The sequence below is a fragment of the Pantherophis guttatus genome, chromosome 1 (assembly GCF_059756535.1).
Source record: "Pantherophis guttatus breed Tessera chromosome 1, ASM5975653v1, whole genome shotgun sequence".
Taxonomy (NCBI): Eukaryota; Metazoa; Chordata; class Lepidosauria; order Squamata; family Colubridae; genus Pantherophis; species Pantherophis guttatus.
The window spans coordinates 97,378,364-97,398,684 of NC_142063.1; the positions used below are offsets into that span (position 1 = coordinate 97,378,364).

At 37.8% G+C, this 20,321-nt stretch overlaps 1 protein-coding gene across 3 annotated transcripts in view; it reads left to right on the top strand.

The window, feature by feature from the left end:
* Positions 1 to 19,197, top strand: part of GALNT18 (polypeptide N-acetylgalactosaminyltransferase 18) — a 351,472-nt gene extending 332,275 nt beyond the window's left edge. For all 3 annotated transcript variants that reach the window (XM_034417086.3, XM_034417087.3, XM_087878750.1), the window contains exons 10-11: positions 3,207 to 3,371; positions 18,758 to 19,197. In XM_034417086.3, coding sequence (XP_034272977.1) covers positions 3,207 to 3,371; positions 18,758 to 18,904 — 312 coding nt within the window. In that variant the 3' untranslated portion in view covers positions 18,905 to 19,197. The remainder of the gene's footprint in view (positions 1 to 3,206; positions 3,372 to 18,757) is intronic.
* The last annotated feature ends 1,124 nt before the right edge of the window (positions 19,198 to 20,321 follow it).

Here is a 20,321-nt window from a genome sequence, read left to right on the forward strand (position 1 = left end):
TACCTTTACTACTGGTTTGCAATGGGAGCACGCACAGGCTTCTGAGCATGCGCAGAAGCCCCTTGATGATGTCGGGGATGGGAGTGGGCAGAGCCTCCCGCCAGTTTTACTACCAGTTCTATAGAACTGGACAGAACCGGGAGCAACCCACCACTGATTTCCATTAGCCTTCTGTTCAGTGTAGATGCTGGTAAAAATGCCTGCCCAGGAGGCAATGAGAAGGCAGCAAAGCTTCTGCTTTGATAAGGTTTAACAACCACGCTGTGCCTCCTGTAGCAAATGTGAGCAGTTTTCTTTTCAGAGAAGGCTCACAAAGATATTTGTAAACAAGGTTACATGGGTGCAAAACAACTTTTTTGGCTTTACACAGTTCGTTTGTCCTGCCTTTATGAATTTTGAATAGCCTTTTAGTTATATATCTGTTTCATATAATTTATCTTCTGATTATTCAATTTTGAGAGATGTCCATCTATTATATTTCTTATTTTTTAATCTTAAAATCATGAGTAATGCATATTCATCCTCATTTGCAGGATTCATCTGTTATATGAGCTTTTTATCCTTGTAATTCATGTTATGTTGAATTTTGAAAAGAGATATTTTTATTATTAAACATGTAAACCAGCTGTTGGTTATATAAACTATAATTATAATAAATAGATTTTAAAAAAACAATACCAAATCTCGTGAAGTGACATTTTCCTCAAATGTTTCAAAAAGATAGTCTGGAGTATAAAGATTGACATGGTTCCCGTGTTTAAGATCTGTTGATGGAACCAGATTAAGATCATGCAATCACCTTCTTATCTACCACCCACTTCCTTGGCTGCTTCTCAGAGCCTCATCTTACATCCTATAGAATTCTGTATGATTGAACGAGTCTGACATAAGTGTGATAATATGCTTATCAGCAGTCATGCTGGGTAGATTGTGCCGGGAATTCCATCTGTTGCAATCTAAAGTTGGAAGCTGAGTCAAGGGAGCAGTATATGATATCTGATTGAATGGCATTTGATTGATGATATGTCAAGCAGTAGAGAAGACTTAAAATAAAATGTCATAATGAATTTGAAGAGATTGTTTTTTATATCAGCAAAATTATCAAGCAGCATAAAAGATTATATGGAAGGTAGAGAGGATTTAAAACTAAACAATTTTCATCTTTGCAGCTTAATATCAAAACCATTCATTGTACCGAGCTATCTTGATTTAGTTTGCCACATTTATATGAATGGAATTGGATGTGGTATGTTAAATATCAAGATAGTTGGTTATATCTAAGAATTTGTTCCGTGACAAAATGGGCTATATCGTAATTGAACTTACAGTACAAGTGGACATAGTACACTTTTCTAGCTTATATCTAATCAGAATGGAGAAATCTAGACATTAAATCTCTGCAAATGTTTTCTTTTCCAATGGAAAAAAGAAATAAGTGTCATTATAGCACCACCTCTGTTGAGAGCTCAAGATTTGGATCAAAATCTAATGAAAGCTACAGCAATTTTTTCTCCTCCTCCTCCTTAAGAAAAGACTAGACTGTACCCAAAAAAGAGAAAAACATGGCTTCAAAATCTAAGGGACTAGTTTGGACAAAACCCCAAACTAGAAATTAGATTATTGGGAAGGTTTGGGATCTCTTCACCCAACTTCCGCATTTGGAATACAGTCAAGGTTTTCTAAGAGAATGGAGGAGACATAATAATGAAGAGTAAGCAAAATATTGAACAGCATCTCCTAATGGAGAAGAATGGTATCAGGTAGAGAGAGGAATAAAGTTCTAAGTGAGCTCTGCAAGGCTCAGTTGTCAGAAGGAGTAGACTCTTCAGGAACATCAGGTGCTGGATGTTTCCCAATCTACTCAGAGAAGAATTAGGGAAGGAAAAATATAACAGGTTTTCCATTTTTGCTTCATACTTAATTTTTTCCTCCCACTTATCAAAATACTACAGACTGACAATCTATAGCTTACTCACTAGGCTAAATGAGTTAATGGTTTTCAAAATTTTCTACATATGTATCCCTCAGTAGGTCCTTCAGACACTTTCTTACTTCTTGATTTGACATTGTGTTACACTCAGATTTTGTGTTTGCCTTTTCTTGAATTATTGGAGAACCTCTTTTATATGATTAAGTTTCTGTTCTGGTGTCAGAATTTGTCTTGTGTCAAATTCCTGAAACCCAATTGTGCTCCTTTCTTCTTGGATGTTCAGGGTAGTGTAATGCTCAAATTCTGTTACTCTACTCAAAATGACACTTCTATAAATGAACCTTCCAGACTGTCTACCATTTATAATCACTGCTTTTTTCTTTACAATAAGAACAATATAAGTAACACATAAAAGATCTGCCTGCTTTGAAAAAGAGGCAGCTCTTTCATAGCTCCTCAGAAAAAAGGACCAAAAATGGATTGTAAGTATTACCCCTCTTCCTGCTGAAAGAAATGATGTTTTCAAGTCAAATCCAACTGTATCTTCAGTATTCATATCTTTATGAAATTAATGATGCAGTTCTCCAATCATAGGGCGTACAACTATGCCTGTATTAGACAAAACAATATTATAAATGTATTATCTTCAAGAAAGTTGCTGTAAACATATGCATATTAGGAAAAACTGTTTCATCGCTGTTTAAGACTAGCACTGATGATGTTATTATCATGAAACATCTGCAAGAAAACAAGGAAGCTCAGAGAGTATCAAGGACCCCCCTTGTTTCATTACTAGTAGATAAAAGCTTGATAATGGGCTATAGTTTTCATGCCAACTTAAAACTGAACAGATAGAGTGCAAAATCTCCTTTTCTACTTACGACTATAACCTTGTTGCTTGTATCTTTATGATTTATATTGTTTTATTTAGTTTCCTAGTATGATTTTGATACTAGGAATGTATGATTTTGATTGCTTATTTAGTATTCTATGACTATCACTAAGTATTGTATCTTATGATTCATGATGAATGTATTTGTGATGACTATGATCATGATTTATCACTTACATCTTTTATGTACACTGAGAGCTTATGCACCAAAGACAAATTCCTTGTGTGTTCAATCACATTTGGCCAATAAAGAATTGTATTCTATTCTATAAAAACCATGAGGGATGGATGAAACTGTCCCAATATGTCAATTTCCTGATACCTCCTATTATCTTTTATCATCAGTTTCTGGTGGAAGATCTATCTTCTGCTTTCTTCTTTCAGAATGTCTACTATACAGGTAACCAACAGATCCATGTGGGTGTTCTTAGTCCTACCATTGATGATGATGACAACAGATGCCTGGTCGATGTGAACAGCAGGCCAAGACTTATTGAATGTAGTTATGCCAAAGCCAAAAGGATGAAGCTTTATTGGCAATTTACTCAGGTATTTTTTTTCATCTCCTCCCTTTTCTCTCCTTTCACCTCCCCTAAAAAAAAATCAACATGGATTAAAAAAATCTAAGGAAAAGGGTTCTTGGGGTTCTTTACAACTGCTGGTGGAAAGTGCTTCCAGTCATAAAGCTCAGTATAACAAATAGTGGTTGTTGTTGTTTTTTTAACAAACCCTCAAAAGTGACTCTTAGTCTGGACAAACAGGAACCTATCTTGGATGACATGGAAAGTGAGACTATGCTTCTAGACTCATTCTTTGCATGGGATCGGCTATCTATGTCCAGCATTCCACAGGTGTCAAAGAAAGAAAGAAAGCCGGAAGTTTAATCTCTGTATCTCCAGGCTTCCCTGACTGCCTCCAGCTTCCTCGTGTAATTTACAAATCTGGGCAAAGAAGGATTTAATCCAGGGGAAGCTTAGCCTGATAAAAGCAGATTCCCTACTTTAGACATTTCTGTGCTGCATAGAAGACACTATGATGCAATAGATGGAAGCAGGCCAGTGATAAAGGAAGATGGCAAACTAAATTGTAGATGATCAGTAAACTTTTGTATTGTATCATTTTAGATTACCAGGAGGCCTAACAAGAGAGAATACTCTCAAATGAAGGAAAATTGGCACCACAGGAGGTGGGAAAGGGGTAGAAATCTGATTTGAACACACTGGCCATGACACTTTCCTTTTGAATTTTTATTAGTGTTATTACAATGTAGTGGATTATGTGAAGTATCACTACAGATCAAAAGAAATGTCTGGAAGCTCTCCATCTTCCTAATATTCCCAGACAAAAGGCCTGAAGAGAAAATGAAGCTCCTTCCTTTGTGTCCTGGTGATAAATTAAAAGGCAACGGAATAATTGAAGTCACGCTATTCAGAAAGGATTGTTTTGTTAATATGCAGGGTAATTAAAATATTGTTGCTTCCGTAGATTCAATGGGATGCAAATGGGCTTGCATGTGGCAAGCTGCAAAGAAACTGATGAGAGTAATCAAAGGCTAAGAAGGAAATGTGTACACTGTGCTTTTGTGTCATCTAATAAAAGAAATACATCTCTCTTAAAAATAGGGCATCCCTCTTTTCTATATCCCAACCCTCCAGTAATGATTCTAGGTTAGAGGGTAGGAGAGAAGAGGATGAGAAATGGCTGTGGGCTTTACAGATCTTCCCAACAAGTTGACATTGGATTCTATCCACAGATTATTATTTTTTTCATTCATTCATTCGTTTGTTAACTTTTGTGTTATTTCAGACAATATACTCTGCATTATAGCTGATTTTTTCCAGCACAATTAAGATTTTAGCTGGTGTTAATTAATATGAAACCTATCGATGTTGGATTTCACTCTCTATTTTCCAAACTGGCCGTGATTTTGTTTTACTTGAGTTTTTAAGAATTAATAAGTAATCTAATTTGTGCTTCCAGAAAGCAATTCACTCAAAGAACATAGGTATCCATCCAGGGGTGGGTTCTACTTACCTTTACTACCGGTTTGCAATGGGGCTGCGTGCGCGCTCTTGCTTCGCTCACACGTGCTTCTGCACATGTGCAGAAGCTTCTGTGCATGCACAGAAGTTTCCTGATGATGTCGGGGTCAGTGGGCAGAACCGGTTTTACTACCGGTTCTATAGAACTGGTCTGAACTGGGGGCAACCCACCACTGTATCCATCCCTGTTTGCACTTCTCAGAACTTTGCAATGTGCTGCTCTGTTTAGCAAAATAACATGCAGTTAATGTACCCATATTAGGGAAACCACAAAGCATCAAATTGCAAGTAATAGGGATAACAGTCAAAATGCATGTATTAGAGAAAAATGCATAGAAAAATATATGAATTCGGGAAAATCATGATGTATTTTTGTCCTATCCATCTCTGTATGTACAAAAATAGTGTAGATATGAAAATGGAATGTAGGATATAAAGTAGGAGAAACTTAGGAATATACAAAATATTTCAGCCTCAAACCAACTGAGCCTCAAGTCTTCTGAGATTTACACTCTTGAAAAACCATGCCCTCTCTCTCAAGACTTGGACAAAATATACTGAAATAAATCTTGATTATTTTGAGCAATTCTGGGTTTGTGAGTCCTGATTGATCCAATTGGCTGTTTTGTAACTTATGCTTGGGCTGTTTTTACTCAGGCTTCTTCCATCTAGCCCAGGGGCCTGCAACCTTAAACACTCGAAGAGCCATTTGGACCTGTTTCCCACCGAAAAGAAAACACCGGGAGCCACAAAACCCTTCCTTGCCTCACTATTTCTTGAGCAGCCACAAAACCAGCATATGTAGTTGAATTAAACCTTCTGTTTTCTTCTGAAACTTTTCTTTTCTTGGATTTATCCATGGTTGGTCTACCAGGGGTTGAAAAGCTCAATACATTGTGTGCCAGCGGGTGTTACACATTGGTGGTTGTGACGCATATTTTGAGGGACAGGGAGCCACAGCAGAGGAGTAAAAGAGACACATGCAGCTCCAGAGCCACAGGTTGCTGATCCCTGATTTAGGCAGTACAATAAGTGGGATCAATCATACCTCTCCTGCTTTGGGGTTAGATTCAGTGGTGGTATTCAGTCGGTTATATCCAGTTTGGGCAAACCGGTAGTGGCAGCTGTGAGAGGCTCCGCCCACCCGCCCGGACATCATCACATCCCGTTTTTGACAATCTGCGCATGCTCAGAAGGTCCTGCGCATGCACAGAGGTGGCACATGCACTCAAATTTGCAAACCGGTAGCGAAGGTAAATGAATACCACCCCTGGTTAGATTGGTCAGGGTAATGTGAAAGTGGAAGGTTGAGAGGAAAGCAAAAGTTAAGCATCAGAAAAGTTGGTGGTAGCCACCAATCTACCACTATTTTGTGTTAGTCTTTTATTTATTTATATTCCACCTTTATTATTCTTACAAATAATTTAAGATGTCAAACACATCCAACACTTTCCTCCTCCTATTCAGTGGTGGGTTCCTCCCGGTTCGGCCCGGTTCCCCGAGCGGGTAGCAGTGATGATATGACATCACCGAACCGGTTCTGACACCACCCCCGCCATCCCGCCCCACCCACCCATCCCCGTGTTATTTTTACCTTTTATTTGGCCCCACCCCCCATCTATTGCTGCCTCCTGAGTCCCAGCTGATGGCTAGAGGGAAAAAAACTGTTTAAACTCTTGCCGCGGGACTTCAAAGGGCCGCCCTACAGCTGATCAGTGTTAAAAGAAAACAAATGAGTAGACCGGTGCCTCAACCGTTGGGCTGAGAAAGAGTGACTGGCTCAAAGTCACCAAGCTGGCTTTCATGCCTAAGGCAGGACTAGAACTCAAAGTCTTCTGTTTTCTAGCCTCGAAATATATATATTTCTGCAAAGCAGCTCTGTCAGTGGCTTTGCAAAGTCCTAAGGTGTATGTGCTGCAGTGCTTTGTAACCAAAGATTGCTATTGCTTTCCTTATTGTGTAAAAGCAAGGCCTAGTAATACAGTGTTGGTTTAGCTAGCTTGACATTTGGGGTGTATGTGCAGTCATTAAATGCTCTTGTTCAGAATCCATTTTAAAATATCAAAATGAATAACTGTGTTGGCATTAGGTGGTCGTAGATCTTTGCTCAGGCTGTTGGAGCTTATTTTATATTTAAGTTGGAGTCTCAAGTTCTGAGTATGTATTTAGTGTGTGATATGAGCAGTATGTGATATGTTTCACTGTTTTTTCCCCTTTAAATAGCATGATAAAATATAGCAGTTAAAGTACATGCTTGGGTGCAACACAGAGATATTAACTATTATTTGTTAGCTCTTAAAAAGTAACTTTCTTAGTAACAAGTACAATTTCTAATGGCTGGGTGGGTTTTACTTTCCAGGACTTAGCAGCCCTACTATTATTAAAGTGCTTAAGTGCCCCATTACAGCCAAAGTAGCTGTTAACGAAAAGCATGTAGTGTTGAATTATATTTGTTCTTTGTACACAGTGTAATGATATGTGGGAAAGATCTTGACATTGGGCAAAGAGATACTGCCAACAGAACAGTCAGATAAGAGACAGGATAGCTTGCAACTAAATAAATAGGTGCTGCAAAAGGCTTAGAAGAGATCCTCCTTAGTATCTTAGGCCAGTGATGGCGAACCTATAGCACGCATGCCACAGGTGGCATGCAGAGCCTTATCAGTGGGCATGCGAGCTCAGCTCCGCCAGCTGATTTTCCGGCCTCTGGAGAGCTTCCGGGGGCTGGGGAAGGCCGTTTTCACTCTCCCTAGGCTCCTAGAAAGGCTCTGGAGCCTGGGAAGAGTGAAAAACGGGCCTACCGGGTCCACTGTGCCATCATGTGCTAAAAGTGGGGGGGGAGCCAGGGGGTGGGTCATGCGCACATGCGTGGGGGGCATTGAATTATGGGTGTGGACATGCACACGCATGACCCCCTCCCTGTGCTCCCCCCACTTTTGGCACATGATGGCAAAAAGGTTAGCCATCACTGTCTTAGGCTGTAAAGGAGACAGGTAGATTGTACTTTCAGACTTGCAAAATTCTGATACTGTAGAATTTATACTATCCCTCAGGCAGGGGTGGGCTGCTAGGGGTTCTCAGGGGTTTGGGAGAACCCCTAGCTAAGATTCTGTGCAGTTCAAAGAATCCCCAAATCCCACTCCTGGCTGGCCCTGCCCACCCACCCCGCCCCTCCCAGGAGTCCCCATATGGCCCATTTTGGATGCAAGTAGATCAGGGAGGGTGAAAAACAGGCCTACTGGAAGTTCGGGAAGGCCAGAAATGGGCCCATTTCTGGCCTACCCAAACCCTGGGTAGGCCGATTTCACCTTCCCGGAGGCTCGAGAAAAACCTCAGGAGCCCAGGGAGGACAAAACCACCGCCCCACCCCCACCATGATGCAGGAGACTGACTAGGCCACGCGTACTATGGCCACACCCACCCAGCAACTGGGCAGAGAACTCCTTACTAAAATTTTTGAAGCCCACCCATGCCCTCAGGGCTAACATCAGTCTTGCAAGTCTGGACAATACAATCCTCCTCCCTGAAGTCAGAGAAAACATTGGTATGTATATTTAAATGTTCTACTGCAATGTTTGTTATTTATTTGCACATATTCCATTACCTAACTAGATAACATCATCAATCTCACAACACATGGAAAATCTCATAGTTTTAACTGGGAAACTGTATATAAACAGAGAGCAAACCTCACACCTGCTAGTACAATGATGTTACTTGGTCAGGTAATGAAATATTTTCACACAAACAACCAAGCTCAAAGACACCAAGGAGTCCACAATTCAAAATGTTTCACCAATTTAGAAACAACCTGTCAAAGCTGAAATATTGTTCATCTCTTTCTAATTTAAGAGTTAGATAATAGAAATACGAGGTTTAAGACTAAAAATGAAGGGATAAGGTGTGCTTTCAATTTATTTTCTCTCAGGCTCTTTAGAGATGTTATCCCAGTGCATCTTGTAGTCATCAGATTGGGAAAGGCTGGTCAATTTTAACATATGGCACTTACTGCTTCTCCCCCAAGCATTCAGGCTATATTGGAGCTGGGTAAATGCCAAATATTTGTTAATCACATTTGGTTTCTGAAGTTATTTCTACAACATCATTTCCTTTGTTCACTGCCTCTTACATGCTGAGATTATATTTGAATTGCCCTTGCTAGAACTGATTGCAGAAAAATTTAAAATTGAAACAATGCCAGCAAAGTTTATTTTAAGTTATATGGGAGATTTCAGGGAAATCACTGTGAACAATTAATGTGACATAAACAAAGGCATGTTAGCTGTTTTTGTTATTTCTTGTTTCACAGTTTTTGACACACTTTAGGGGTGTTTCTAAAATCTAAATAATCTAACGTTAGACTTTGATTGGCATCATAAAACATTCTTGCTGAAGTCATCTCTAACTCTTTCCATGTCTAAAACTTGAGAAGGATAGATGCTTTGTAGCGTGTTTATGTCACCTAAGAATTCATGCTCTACAAAGTGTTTTAGGCTTTAATGGATAAGACTGATTTGGGAGCCAGATGTTCACAAGCATCTGTTTGACAACTCATGCTTCAAGGAAAAGCTTTGTGTCTAATGTTTCAGCTCAGAGTGCGGTCTCTCTTGAGAATTCAGGCCATGGTCATGGCAGAAGAAACTCAACATTTTCAGGCAGTTTCAGGCCATGGCAGCATTTTAGGGGGGGAAAGGGAGGGGGGGAAGAAAACAGAGAGATACCTATCCAATAAACAACTTATCCAACCAGATATTTTTTATCATATATCCCATTTTAAAAAAAATAGTAAAGTAAGAAGTAACATACTGCATAATATTGCAGCTGTTTAAATTCAAAACAACTAAAAATATAAAAGCATTTAAATGGTTAACAAGTTAATAGACATACCCATATAAACATATGCTCAAAGCTCAGAGAAAGAAGAGATGGCGAAGAGAAATTTTAAGAAAGCCAAGTAAAAACTTCTGCCGTACTGTGGTGTAGAACTATCCACATTGGTGTCTCATAGATTAATTATAGAAAGTGGTTGAAGCACTTGAGGGTATTACTTATTTGATTTGGCCTGGTTGCAGCAAACCAGCTGTTAAATTCTTTTTCTTTCTCTGAGACATAGCAGGATGAGGTTGAGATGAGAGTTCCCAATGCCCACCAGCAGGCTCACTTGCCTGCATTCCTGCAAGCTGCCTCTTCTACTGGCATGTTATGATTCAGGAACAAGGCAAGTCCAGTTCCTGTAGGAAAATTAATATGGGTAATTTCCAGTTTAGTTTGTAATCCAGCATAATTCCACTCAATTCCTGTATCCAGATAACAGCACACCCACTGTTCAGTTCAATTAGGAAAAAAAGAAGGAAGGAAGGGAGGAAGGAAGAGGAGAGAAAGAAGAGAAAGAAAGAGAGAAAGAAAAGTTGATATTTATTCATTTATTTACCATTAGTAAACATCAAAATATTAAATGGCAAAACCATAACACAGAAAGCATGCAAAACTGATAAAAAGGCAGATGACTCAATAACAGCTATCTACATTATCTATATCCAACCTTATCCCTTTTATGTGTATAATATGGCAAAATTGAGATGGAAAGTATGGTATTAGTCTAGCCTTCCTTTTATTCTGCATATGAAGAAAAAAGCAAATTTGAAGGAAGCAAATTTGGTGGACAGAAATGATGTATCCGACAGTTCCGTTGCTAGAAAAGATTTAGGATGATGGGCTGGCTAAGCTGAAGAGGAAGAGGGCCAGGCAGCCTGTGGCCAGTTGCCTAGAATCAAATCAAGAGATGCAGAAGTGGGCCAGGATGAAGCCCGTGATGTGAGTGCAATGTAGATAGCTAGGGAAACATGGGGGCTCAAGAAAAAATATTTCCATTCTGCAGCATAGTTTTCCATCTCAAAAAACAAACAAAAAAAAAAGGTAAAGAAAGTTTCTTTCTTTACTAATTGCAGGGCCAAGACATAACATTGCACAGAGGCTCCCAGAGAACATTATATGGGAATTAAATGCTGGGTGGGGGGTGAGGGGTGGGAGAGAGAGTGCTATGGGCTTATATATTATGGAATTTTAAAGTTGTAAACCACCCAGAATAACCATGTGCGAATTGGGTTGTCATATAAATTTGTTTAATAAATAAATAAAATTGTATCTATAGCAAATTCCTGACTTAAAGGACTAATGGAGGAAGGGAGGTCGAGTAAAGCAGAATGCCTATTGAATCATTATTGGATTTACACATATTTATAGGGTGCATTTTATGCACATATTAAATACCAGTTTTAACTTGCTGAGAAGTATAGTGTATGAATCTGTTGCATTTGAAATCTATTAAGCTAAAGTCCATTAAATTTAGAGCTTATTGTATTGGTTCTTCAGTGTTTTGAGAAGGTTTCTGTTCTTAGTGAACAAGCAACTCTTTTTCACTACAGATCACCTTCTTGCTAGATCATGGTGATAATGATATATTAGTAATGGAAATCCATGCAAGCATTAGAAAAGCGTAGAAAAATAACCAGTACTTCAGACCAGTTCAGCCTTTTGATCACATGGCTCAATATAGAATCATAGGGCTGGAAGGAACCTTAGAAATCTTCCAATCCAATCCCCTGATCAAGGGTTAGGGTTAGTGTCCTTATACCATCCTGGACAAATAGTTGTGCAATCTGTTCGTGAAAAACTACAGCGATGGAATACCTACAACTCCAGAAGGCAAGCTATTCCTTTGATTAATTCTTGTCAGGAAATTCCTCCTTAGTTTTTAGTTGGAAGTCATTCTGACAAGCTTCCATCCATTGCTTTTTAGCCTGTCCTCAGATGTTATCTAAAATAAATCAACCCCCTATTCTCTAGACAGCCCTTCAAGTTTTGGAAGGCAGCAATCATGTCATCCCTAAGCCTTGTCTTAATTAAGCTAAACATACCTAGTTCTCTTCATTGTACAAGTTACCATCTTATCATCTTTATTGCTCTTCTCTGCACTCTTTCTAGAGGCCCAGCATCTTTTTTTTTTGTATCGTGGTGACCAGAACTGGATACAGTATTCCAAGTGTGACCTCACTAGTATACTATAGAAGGGCACTATCACTTCCTGTGATCTTGATGCTATGCTATCTCTTATGTTCATGCAATCTAGGACTGCATTGGCTTTTTTGGCAGCTACAACACACTGTTGACTCATACTTAAGTGGTGGTCCACCAGGACTTCTGTTGAGCCAGGTTCTGCCTATTCGATATCTATACATTTGGTTTTTCCTGCCTAAACGCAGGACCTTACTTTTCTCAGCACTACACTGCATCTTGTTGGAATTTGGCCCAATGCTCACCCCTGTCAAGATATTTCTGAATCTTGAGTCCATCTTCCATACTGTCCTCTGCCTGAATATCCCACTGGTAAAGGAAAATATAATTTTAACTGCTTCTTGTTCCTTTTTAAACTCTCTTTGCCACTTTTCTTACATTTCTTTACCCCCTTCTCTACTTTTCCTGCAGCACAGGTATTCCATGTGTGACATTTTAATTACAAGATGTTTGAATGCACATCTGGCACTTCGAATTATTGGTTATTGCAAAGGCATCTGGAAGAACTGAGTTCTACAGAATTCATCTGCAGTTGTTAAATATCTGGTAGAATGGGAGGATGAGTCTAACTTGCAAACTTGCCATCTTTCTTCGATACAGAAACATCTAGCAAATTATTAAACTAAATTGAGGATCTATTTAATATATTTCTATACTACACATAATAGGCTTCTTGTGGATATATGGTGACAACTCCTTAGTTGCATAATAAAGAAATACTTATAATATCTTGAAATAGTGCAGAAGGTTAAATCTGATAATTACAGCCTTTCACTTGATTTCTTGATTGTGGTATAACTTTAACCTAAATTCTTCAGTAAGGCAAGCTGGGAAAAAAAAGAATTATTTGAGTCTATACAAGTATTCAGTGAGATAATTTCACAGTTGCTTTCATCACCCACATCCACCAAAATAATCAACCAAAATGCAGTTTGTAATTTATATTTGATCAGTCCATCTCTTCTTCATGTCTGTCCAATGGGTATGAGATAGCTAGTGCTATCTAGCTATGGTAATAAATATAAAACCAAACAGTTATGGATAATGCTGCAAACAAAAATATGAAGTTAAGATATTCCACAAGTTATTCCTTTGACACAGTCAAATATAGAAATATATACTATGCACAATTGCACGCCATCATTTTTTAAAGTATTCAACATTAATGCAACTTCATCTTTTTTATCTCCCTTTATCTTTTCATCTATAGAGCAGCTTTTGTCTTAATAATGAATAATACTTCAGACTCAACCTTGAGAATCTGACCCCTATTTAATAGAAGGGAGAGGGAGTGTACTTTTCTCTCTTTTTCTGAAAATGGGGAGGGAAAGGAAGATTAAAATTAATATTATATTAATAATAATATTATTATTAATATATCTAACTTAAAATAATAGCAGAATATTCAGTTTAACTAACAATTTAGGGTAAGATCAATAGTTCTTTTCCCAGATAAATAACTGACTTTTTCCTTTGTTCCACAAGTCATCCATATTCCCTCTAGCTATGATACAAACTCCTACCAACTCCTTTTATATGACATGGCATCATGGTGCTTTCTTCATCTCATTTGTAGCCCATACTAAAAGCAGCTGAAAATTTCTTTAGCTGCTCCAGTTTTAAAATAGTGCTTTCCCTCTTCTCCTGACCTAGTTTCCTTCTTTCATTGAAGACCTCTCCCTTTCTATCACTAACTATTTTTCTTGGGCTGCAGGAAAGACTAGGTAGCTGACTTCCATAGACTGGTTGAATCAGATATGTCTTTAAAAAACCTTGCCCATTCTAACATGGTGTCCTTATGTTCAATAATTTAGCAGACTTTTGAGAGATAGATCTGGGTTGTACAACTTGATTTCCATTGCTTCGCTCCTCGGAATCCCACATTTATTTGCTTATTTATTAGTTTGTCAAACATGTACAAGATAGCAGGTATGAACATGAACATGGACATGAATAAGGGAAATGAATACAAATAAATGGGGACAGTAGGACAGGGACGGTAGGCACGCTGGTGCCCTTATGCACGCCCCCTTAACGGACCTGTTAGGAATGGGGTGAGGTCCATGGTAGACAGTTTAAGGTTGAAGCTGTGAGGGTTTGAGGATGTAACAACGAAGTCGGGTAGAGCATTCCAGGCATTGACCATTCTGTTGCTGAAATTGTATTTTCTGCAATCGAGTTTGGAGCAGTTTACCTTGAGTTTGTATTGATTGTTTGCCCGTGTATTATTGAGGTTGAAGCTGAAGAAGTCATTGACAGGTAAGATGATGTAGCAGACAATTTTGTGTACTATGCTTAGATCAAACCATAGATGGCGCAGTTCCAGATTGTCCAAGCCCAAAATTTCAAGCCTGGTGGTATAAAGGATTCTATTGTAAGTAGAGTACTCTTCTCGTGAAATACCTCTGAACACGCTCAATCGTATTAATGTCTGATATACAGTGTGGATTCCAGGCAGATGAGCTGTATTCGAAAATTGGTCTGGCAAAGGTTTTGTATGCCCTAGTTAGCAATACAATGTTACCGGAGAAGAAGCTTCGCAAAATTAGGTTAACAATTCTTAATGCCTTTTTGACAATGCTGTTACAGTGAGCTCTGGGGCTTAGATTGTTTGAGAAGAGTACTCCTAGGTCCTTGACAGAATGAGGCTCGTCTACAAGGTCGTTTCCGCCCATTTATATTTGGTATTCAGATTTTTATTGCCAATGTATAGGACAGAGCATTTATTAGTTGAAATTTGGATTTGCCAAATGTGCGACCATTCTGACACATGGTCAAGGTTGCTTTGTAGCAGAGCAGCATTGTCAGTGGTGTTAAATAATTTTTTTTTATTGAAAAGTTTTATGAAAAATACAAACATTTTCACCCCCCACCCTTCCCCCCTCAACCCCCCTCCCTAGACTTCCCAGAACGAGCACAGGGTATAGCATTCACAAACCAAGAACTAAAATGTGCTAACAAATTATTACATTTCATGTTCTCCCTAGGTCCTTAACTCCTTATAACTCAGAAAAAAAAACATAAACTACTTAATATTATTTCATTCATAAGCTATATGAATCTTCTTATTCGGATACTTCTTCTGTATGTAATCAATCCATTTTCTCCATTCCGATATATATCTCTCATTTGAATGGTCTTTAAGGTATGATGAAATTTTTGCCATTTCCGCCAAATGCACAACTTTTAATGTCCATTCATCAATAGTAGGTGGATCTTCCTTCTTCCAGTACTGTGCCACCAGTAACCTGGCAGCTGTTATTAAGTTCAAAACCAGCTTAGTCTCTATTACAGTACAATCCGTAACTATTCCCAACAGAAAAAACTGTGGTGTAAATTTAATTTTTTTTGTTCAAAATATTTTGAATAATCCACCATATTTTTATCCAAAAAGCCTTAATCTTTTTACATGTCCACCATATATGAAAATATGTAGCATTTTCACACTCACATCGCCAACACTTGGGTTGTAAATTTGGATACACACAAGCTAGTTTTTTTGGGTCTAAATGCCATCTATAAAACATTTTGTAAAAATTCTCCCTTAAATTTTGTGCTTGTGTAAATCTTACATTTCTAACCCATATCTTTTCCCATGTTTCCATCATTATTGGTTCACCTACATTTTATGCCCATTTTATCATACAATCCTTGACTAAGTCTGTTTCTGAATCTATTTCCAATAATGCATTGTACAACCTTTTTATGTGCATTTGACCTTCATCTCTTATTTGCTTTATCAAATTCTCATCCTGCTACAAAATACCAATTTTTTGATCTTCTCTCCATCTGGCCAGCAGCTGTCCATATTGAAACCAAGTCTTAATAATCCCTTCTTCTTTTAATTGTTCCATGGATTTTAACTGTAGTCTGACTCCTTCCTTATAAAGGAGTTCCTTATATGTAATCTTATCTTGCTTTTGCTCTAAATTTATGTTCTCTATCGCGTGTCTGGGTACTGTCCATATTGGTAACCTATCATTTAGTTTATATTTATACTTTTTCCAGACACGCAATAGAGCATTTCTTAATATATGACTTTTAAAAGTCTTATCTACTTTCTTATCATACACTAAGTAAGCATGCCAGCCATAAACCAAACCATATCCTTCAATATTCAATATCTTTTCCTCCATTAAGTTTATCCAATCTGTGATTGCTGAGAGGGCAGCAGCTTCATAATACAATCTTAAATTGGGCATCTTAAGACCACCTCTTTCTCTAGTATCTTGCAATATCTTTTGTTTGACTCGTGGTTTCTTCCCTGCCCACACAAACTTATTTATGCCCTTCTGCCATTCCTTCAAGTTCTCATCTTTTTTAAGTATAGGTATCATTTGAAAGAGAAATAGAAATTTTGGTAAAATATTCATTTTTACAGCAGCTATCCTTCCCACCAAAGACAGTTGTAGTTTTTTCCAGTTATCCAACTCTTTCTGTATTTTGTGCCATAATGGTACATAGTTATACTGATATAATTTCGTATTTGCAGTCATAATATAGACCCCCAGATATTTAACCTTCTTAACTACTTCAAATCCTGTTAACCTTTCTATCTCTTCTTTTTGGCTCCTAACCATATTTTTAGCTATTATTTTTGTTTTAGCTGCATTTATTTTAAAACCAGATACTTGTCCATATAAGCAGGTTATATCCATCAAGGCTGTAATCAATTGTACCAGTTGGGTTAAGGTAACAACCAGGTCATCCGCAAATGCTCGTACCTTGTATTCATGCTGTCTAATTTTAATTCCCTTAATTGTATTCATCTCGCGTATCTTGTTTAATAAAATTTCCAGCGTCAAAATAAACAATAACGGGGACAAGGGACAGCCTTGCCTTGTTCCTTTTTCTATGTTAAAAACATCTGTTAAACCACCATTAACTATTATTTGTGCTGTTTGTTTTTGATATATTGCCTTAATAGATTGTACAAATTGTTCTCCAAATTGCATCCTTTCTATTAGTTTTAGTAAAAATTGCCAATTCAATCTATCAAAGGCTTTCTCAGCATCCAAGAACACAAGCACTGCGGGGACCTGGTTGTTCCTTCCCAAATACTCTAATAAGTTAACAATTTGCCTTACATTACCCTTCATTTGTCTACCATTTATAAAACCAGTTTGATCATGGTGAATCATTTGCTGCATGACTGTCATTAATCTATTTGCCAAAATTTTTGCAAATATCTTATAGTCTGTATTTAATAATGAAATTGGCCTATAATTTTTAGGATCTGTATCGTCATGCCCTTCTTTTGGGATCAACGAAATAAATGCTGTCTTCCAAGTTGGAGGTACCTCTCCTCCCTGTTGTATATTGTTAAATAATTCTTTCAGCGGTTCTATCATTTCCTCCTGTAAGGTTTTATAGTAAATAGCCGTCAAACCGTCCGTCCCAGGAGCTTTACCCACTTTCAACTGCTTAATTGCTAACGCAATTTCCTCAGAAGTTATCGATTGATTTAAACTATCCCTCTGCTCATTTGGGTGTTAAATAATTTTATGTCATCAGCAAAGAGGACACAGCTGCTTTTAATATGATTGCATAGGTCGTTGATGTATAGCAGAAAGAGTGTGGATCCTAAAATGTTGCCCTGGGGGACACCGCTGTTAACTGGTGACAAATGTCACGTGTGACATTTTGAGAAAGAAGACTTGGCAAGTTCTGTCCACTGCTTGGGCGCTTCCCCCTTCCCAACCTCTCCCAGGAACAAGCCCAGGAAAGCTGTGATGCAATCCTGCTTCATAGATCATTAGGGGTAGGAAGTGAAAGTGGAACTCTACTTTTATCTTTGTGTTGATGTCTCAACATAGCAATCCAAATCGAGCACTGATGGACAGGATCACATGAAGGAAAAAGAAGAACAGCTTTGCGTTGCATGTTGCTTGCACTCTTGTGGCTTGCTTAGCAGAATATTGGTATTAAAGTATTGTTTAATCATAGTCTTTCACATTGGAATGTTGTTTCCATAAAACAGTCTTCCACTAGTGTGCAATGTTTTAAATCAATTATTTTGAGCCGTTGGTCTTTTAAAATAAGTATCAGAAGAATTACACATTGCTAACTCAATGCCAGCCACCAACATTGTTTTTTTTTTAAGAATACCCAACATAGACCTATAGCTGTTCTTTGAGTAATGGCAGTTTAGAACTCTCTCTGTTCATGTGTTTTAAAAAAAGGCAGAAAGAGAAAAAAAATCAGTAAAATGAAAAGGATCACTGGATTCATTGGAAGACTATAGATGAGATGGAGAACATCTAGAGCCGTGATGGCGAACCTATGGCACGTGTGCCCAAAGTGGCACGTGGAGCCATGTCACCTGGCACGCACAGTGTCACCTGTTCCTCTTCCGGGTTTCTGGTGCGCATCCACACATGATGATCAGCTGACCTTTTTGCATGTGGCAGTGCTGGAAACTAGAAGAGCTGGTCATCTTTTTTCCTGCGTGAGTATGCGTGTCGGCCAGCTGATCGTCGTGTGCGCATGTGCACCAGAAACATGGAAGAGTAGCTGGCTGAAACCCAAAGTTCAGTAGCTGAAACCGGAAGTTCATTTTCGGGGGTGCGCATGTCCCTGGGCAGCTCCTCTTCCGAGTTACGGCCCAGATGCGCATAGATTCGACATCACTGATCTAGAGGATTCAAGATGCAGAGGGGTGATAGGGTCCATCCAACTTTAAAACTCTCCCCAAATTGCTTACAGTACATAAACAAAAGCTTGGAATCTCTTTGATTAAGTAACTAGAACCATCATGAGTTGAAAACTGATTTTTAACTTAAATATTGACTCTATTTTCTCTTTCTCCACTTTTAAAAGGGAGGTCCAATCCAGAACAGAAAATCCAAACGTTGCCTGGAGTTGCAGGAAAACAGCGACAATGAATTTGGATTCCAACTAGTTCTCCAGAAATGTTCTGGCCAGCACTGGTCTATAACAAACATCCTGAAAAGCTTGCCAACATAGACTTTTGAGTGGGAGAGGAGATCTTCTCATTACTCTTCTTGCTACTGTGTAGCAAACGTTTTGCAACGACACCTGCAGTTTCCCTCCTTGTTTCATTTTTGTGTGAGTGTGTGAGTGTCCGCTTGACGGCTGAGAACGGACACTTTTATTTCATAATGGCATTTTCATGTGATTTATAGATTGATTCTGAATGGCAGGTGATGGTAGAATATGTTAAAGTATTTTGCAATTGTACATAGGGGGAAAATGGAAAATATTTATAATTCAGACAATAAAATTTTATTGAATAAAAACACAATAGTCTCTTTGTTTATTTAACCTGGGTAAGCCAGCTATCTATCATAAGAGCAATCTATGCACTTAATGGATATCCAGTTTGGTTTTTCTTTTACTTTTTCATAAGAGCATTTAGAATTTTATATTCCTTTTAGTCCCTCTTTGCTTTAAGTATTTCCCCATTTGTTGTCTCTTCTTTCTAAGTACAATTTACCAATATTAGTGCATCATTCTTTTAAACCTATACAAAAGCACACAGAGTTCCTGCATCAATTCTGTAGATTCATTAAGGGAAAAGGAAGAATCCCTTAGCATTCATAGAGTTTCAGTTAAGTACTGAGCGTATAACTTATCTGATTTTAAAAAATACATTTGACTAATTACATGTCATTTCCTTTTACTTAAAAGTCTTATATTAATTACTAGAACTTTCATAGTACTCAAGAGACTCACTTTACCCAAAGCATGGATTTGCCTGCTGGTTTTTGGTGTTAGAAGCTGGTTTCCACAGAGAAATCATTATGCTAAGACTGTAACTTGAAATACAAAATGTAGAGTAGGAACATTTTATATCCTCTTCCTGTAGGCAGAGTGGAGGAATATAGTTATACTTGTCTAAATAAATGTAGCAGAACACATTTACTTTCTATCAAAGCATGGTACAATTTTACACAAACCTATTTTGAAGTAAATCCAATCAATTTAATCATCTTTTCTTCCTAGGTAAGTGTGCTAGGATTGCTAATCCGTTTTTTAAAAAAAATAGTTTTATTCAAAGTAAATCGTACTGAAACAAATTTCATCAATATTCTTATTCCAATTTCTATTCATTTTTCTCCCTAAGTAATTCTTGCATCTTTTTCTTAAAACATTTGCATTTTTTATAACTGTTCCAAATATTAAGTTTATAAATTTATAACTTTGAGAACGATCTTTTCAGTTATTCTGGTTTTTTTTTTTTTAATTACAGTAAATAATTAAATTCTGTTAAAAGTTTGGTACCTTATTTTGGTATTTCCTTATGAAAAAAACTGCAATGTTCCTTTGTCTTCTATGTAATCATTGGCAATTATTTAATTCATTTTTCTCCTGCAACTGCTTTTAAAAGTTTCCCATTTAATACTTGGTTATGTTAAGATCT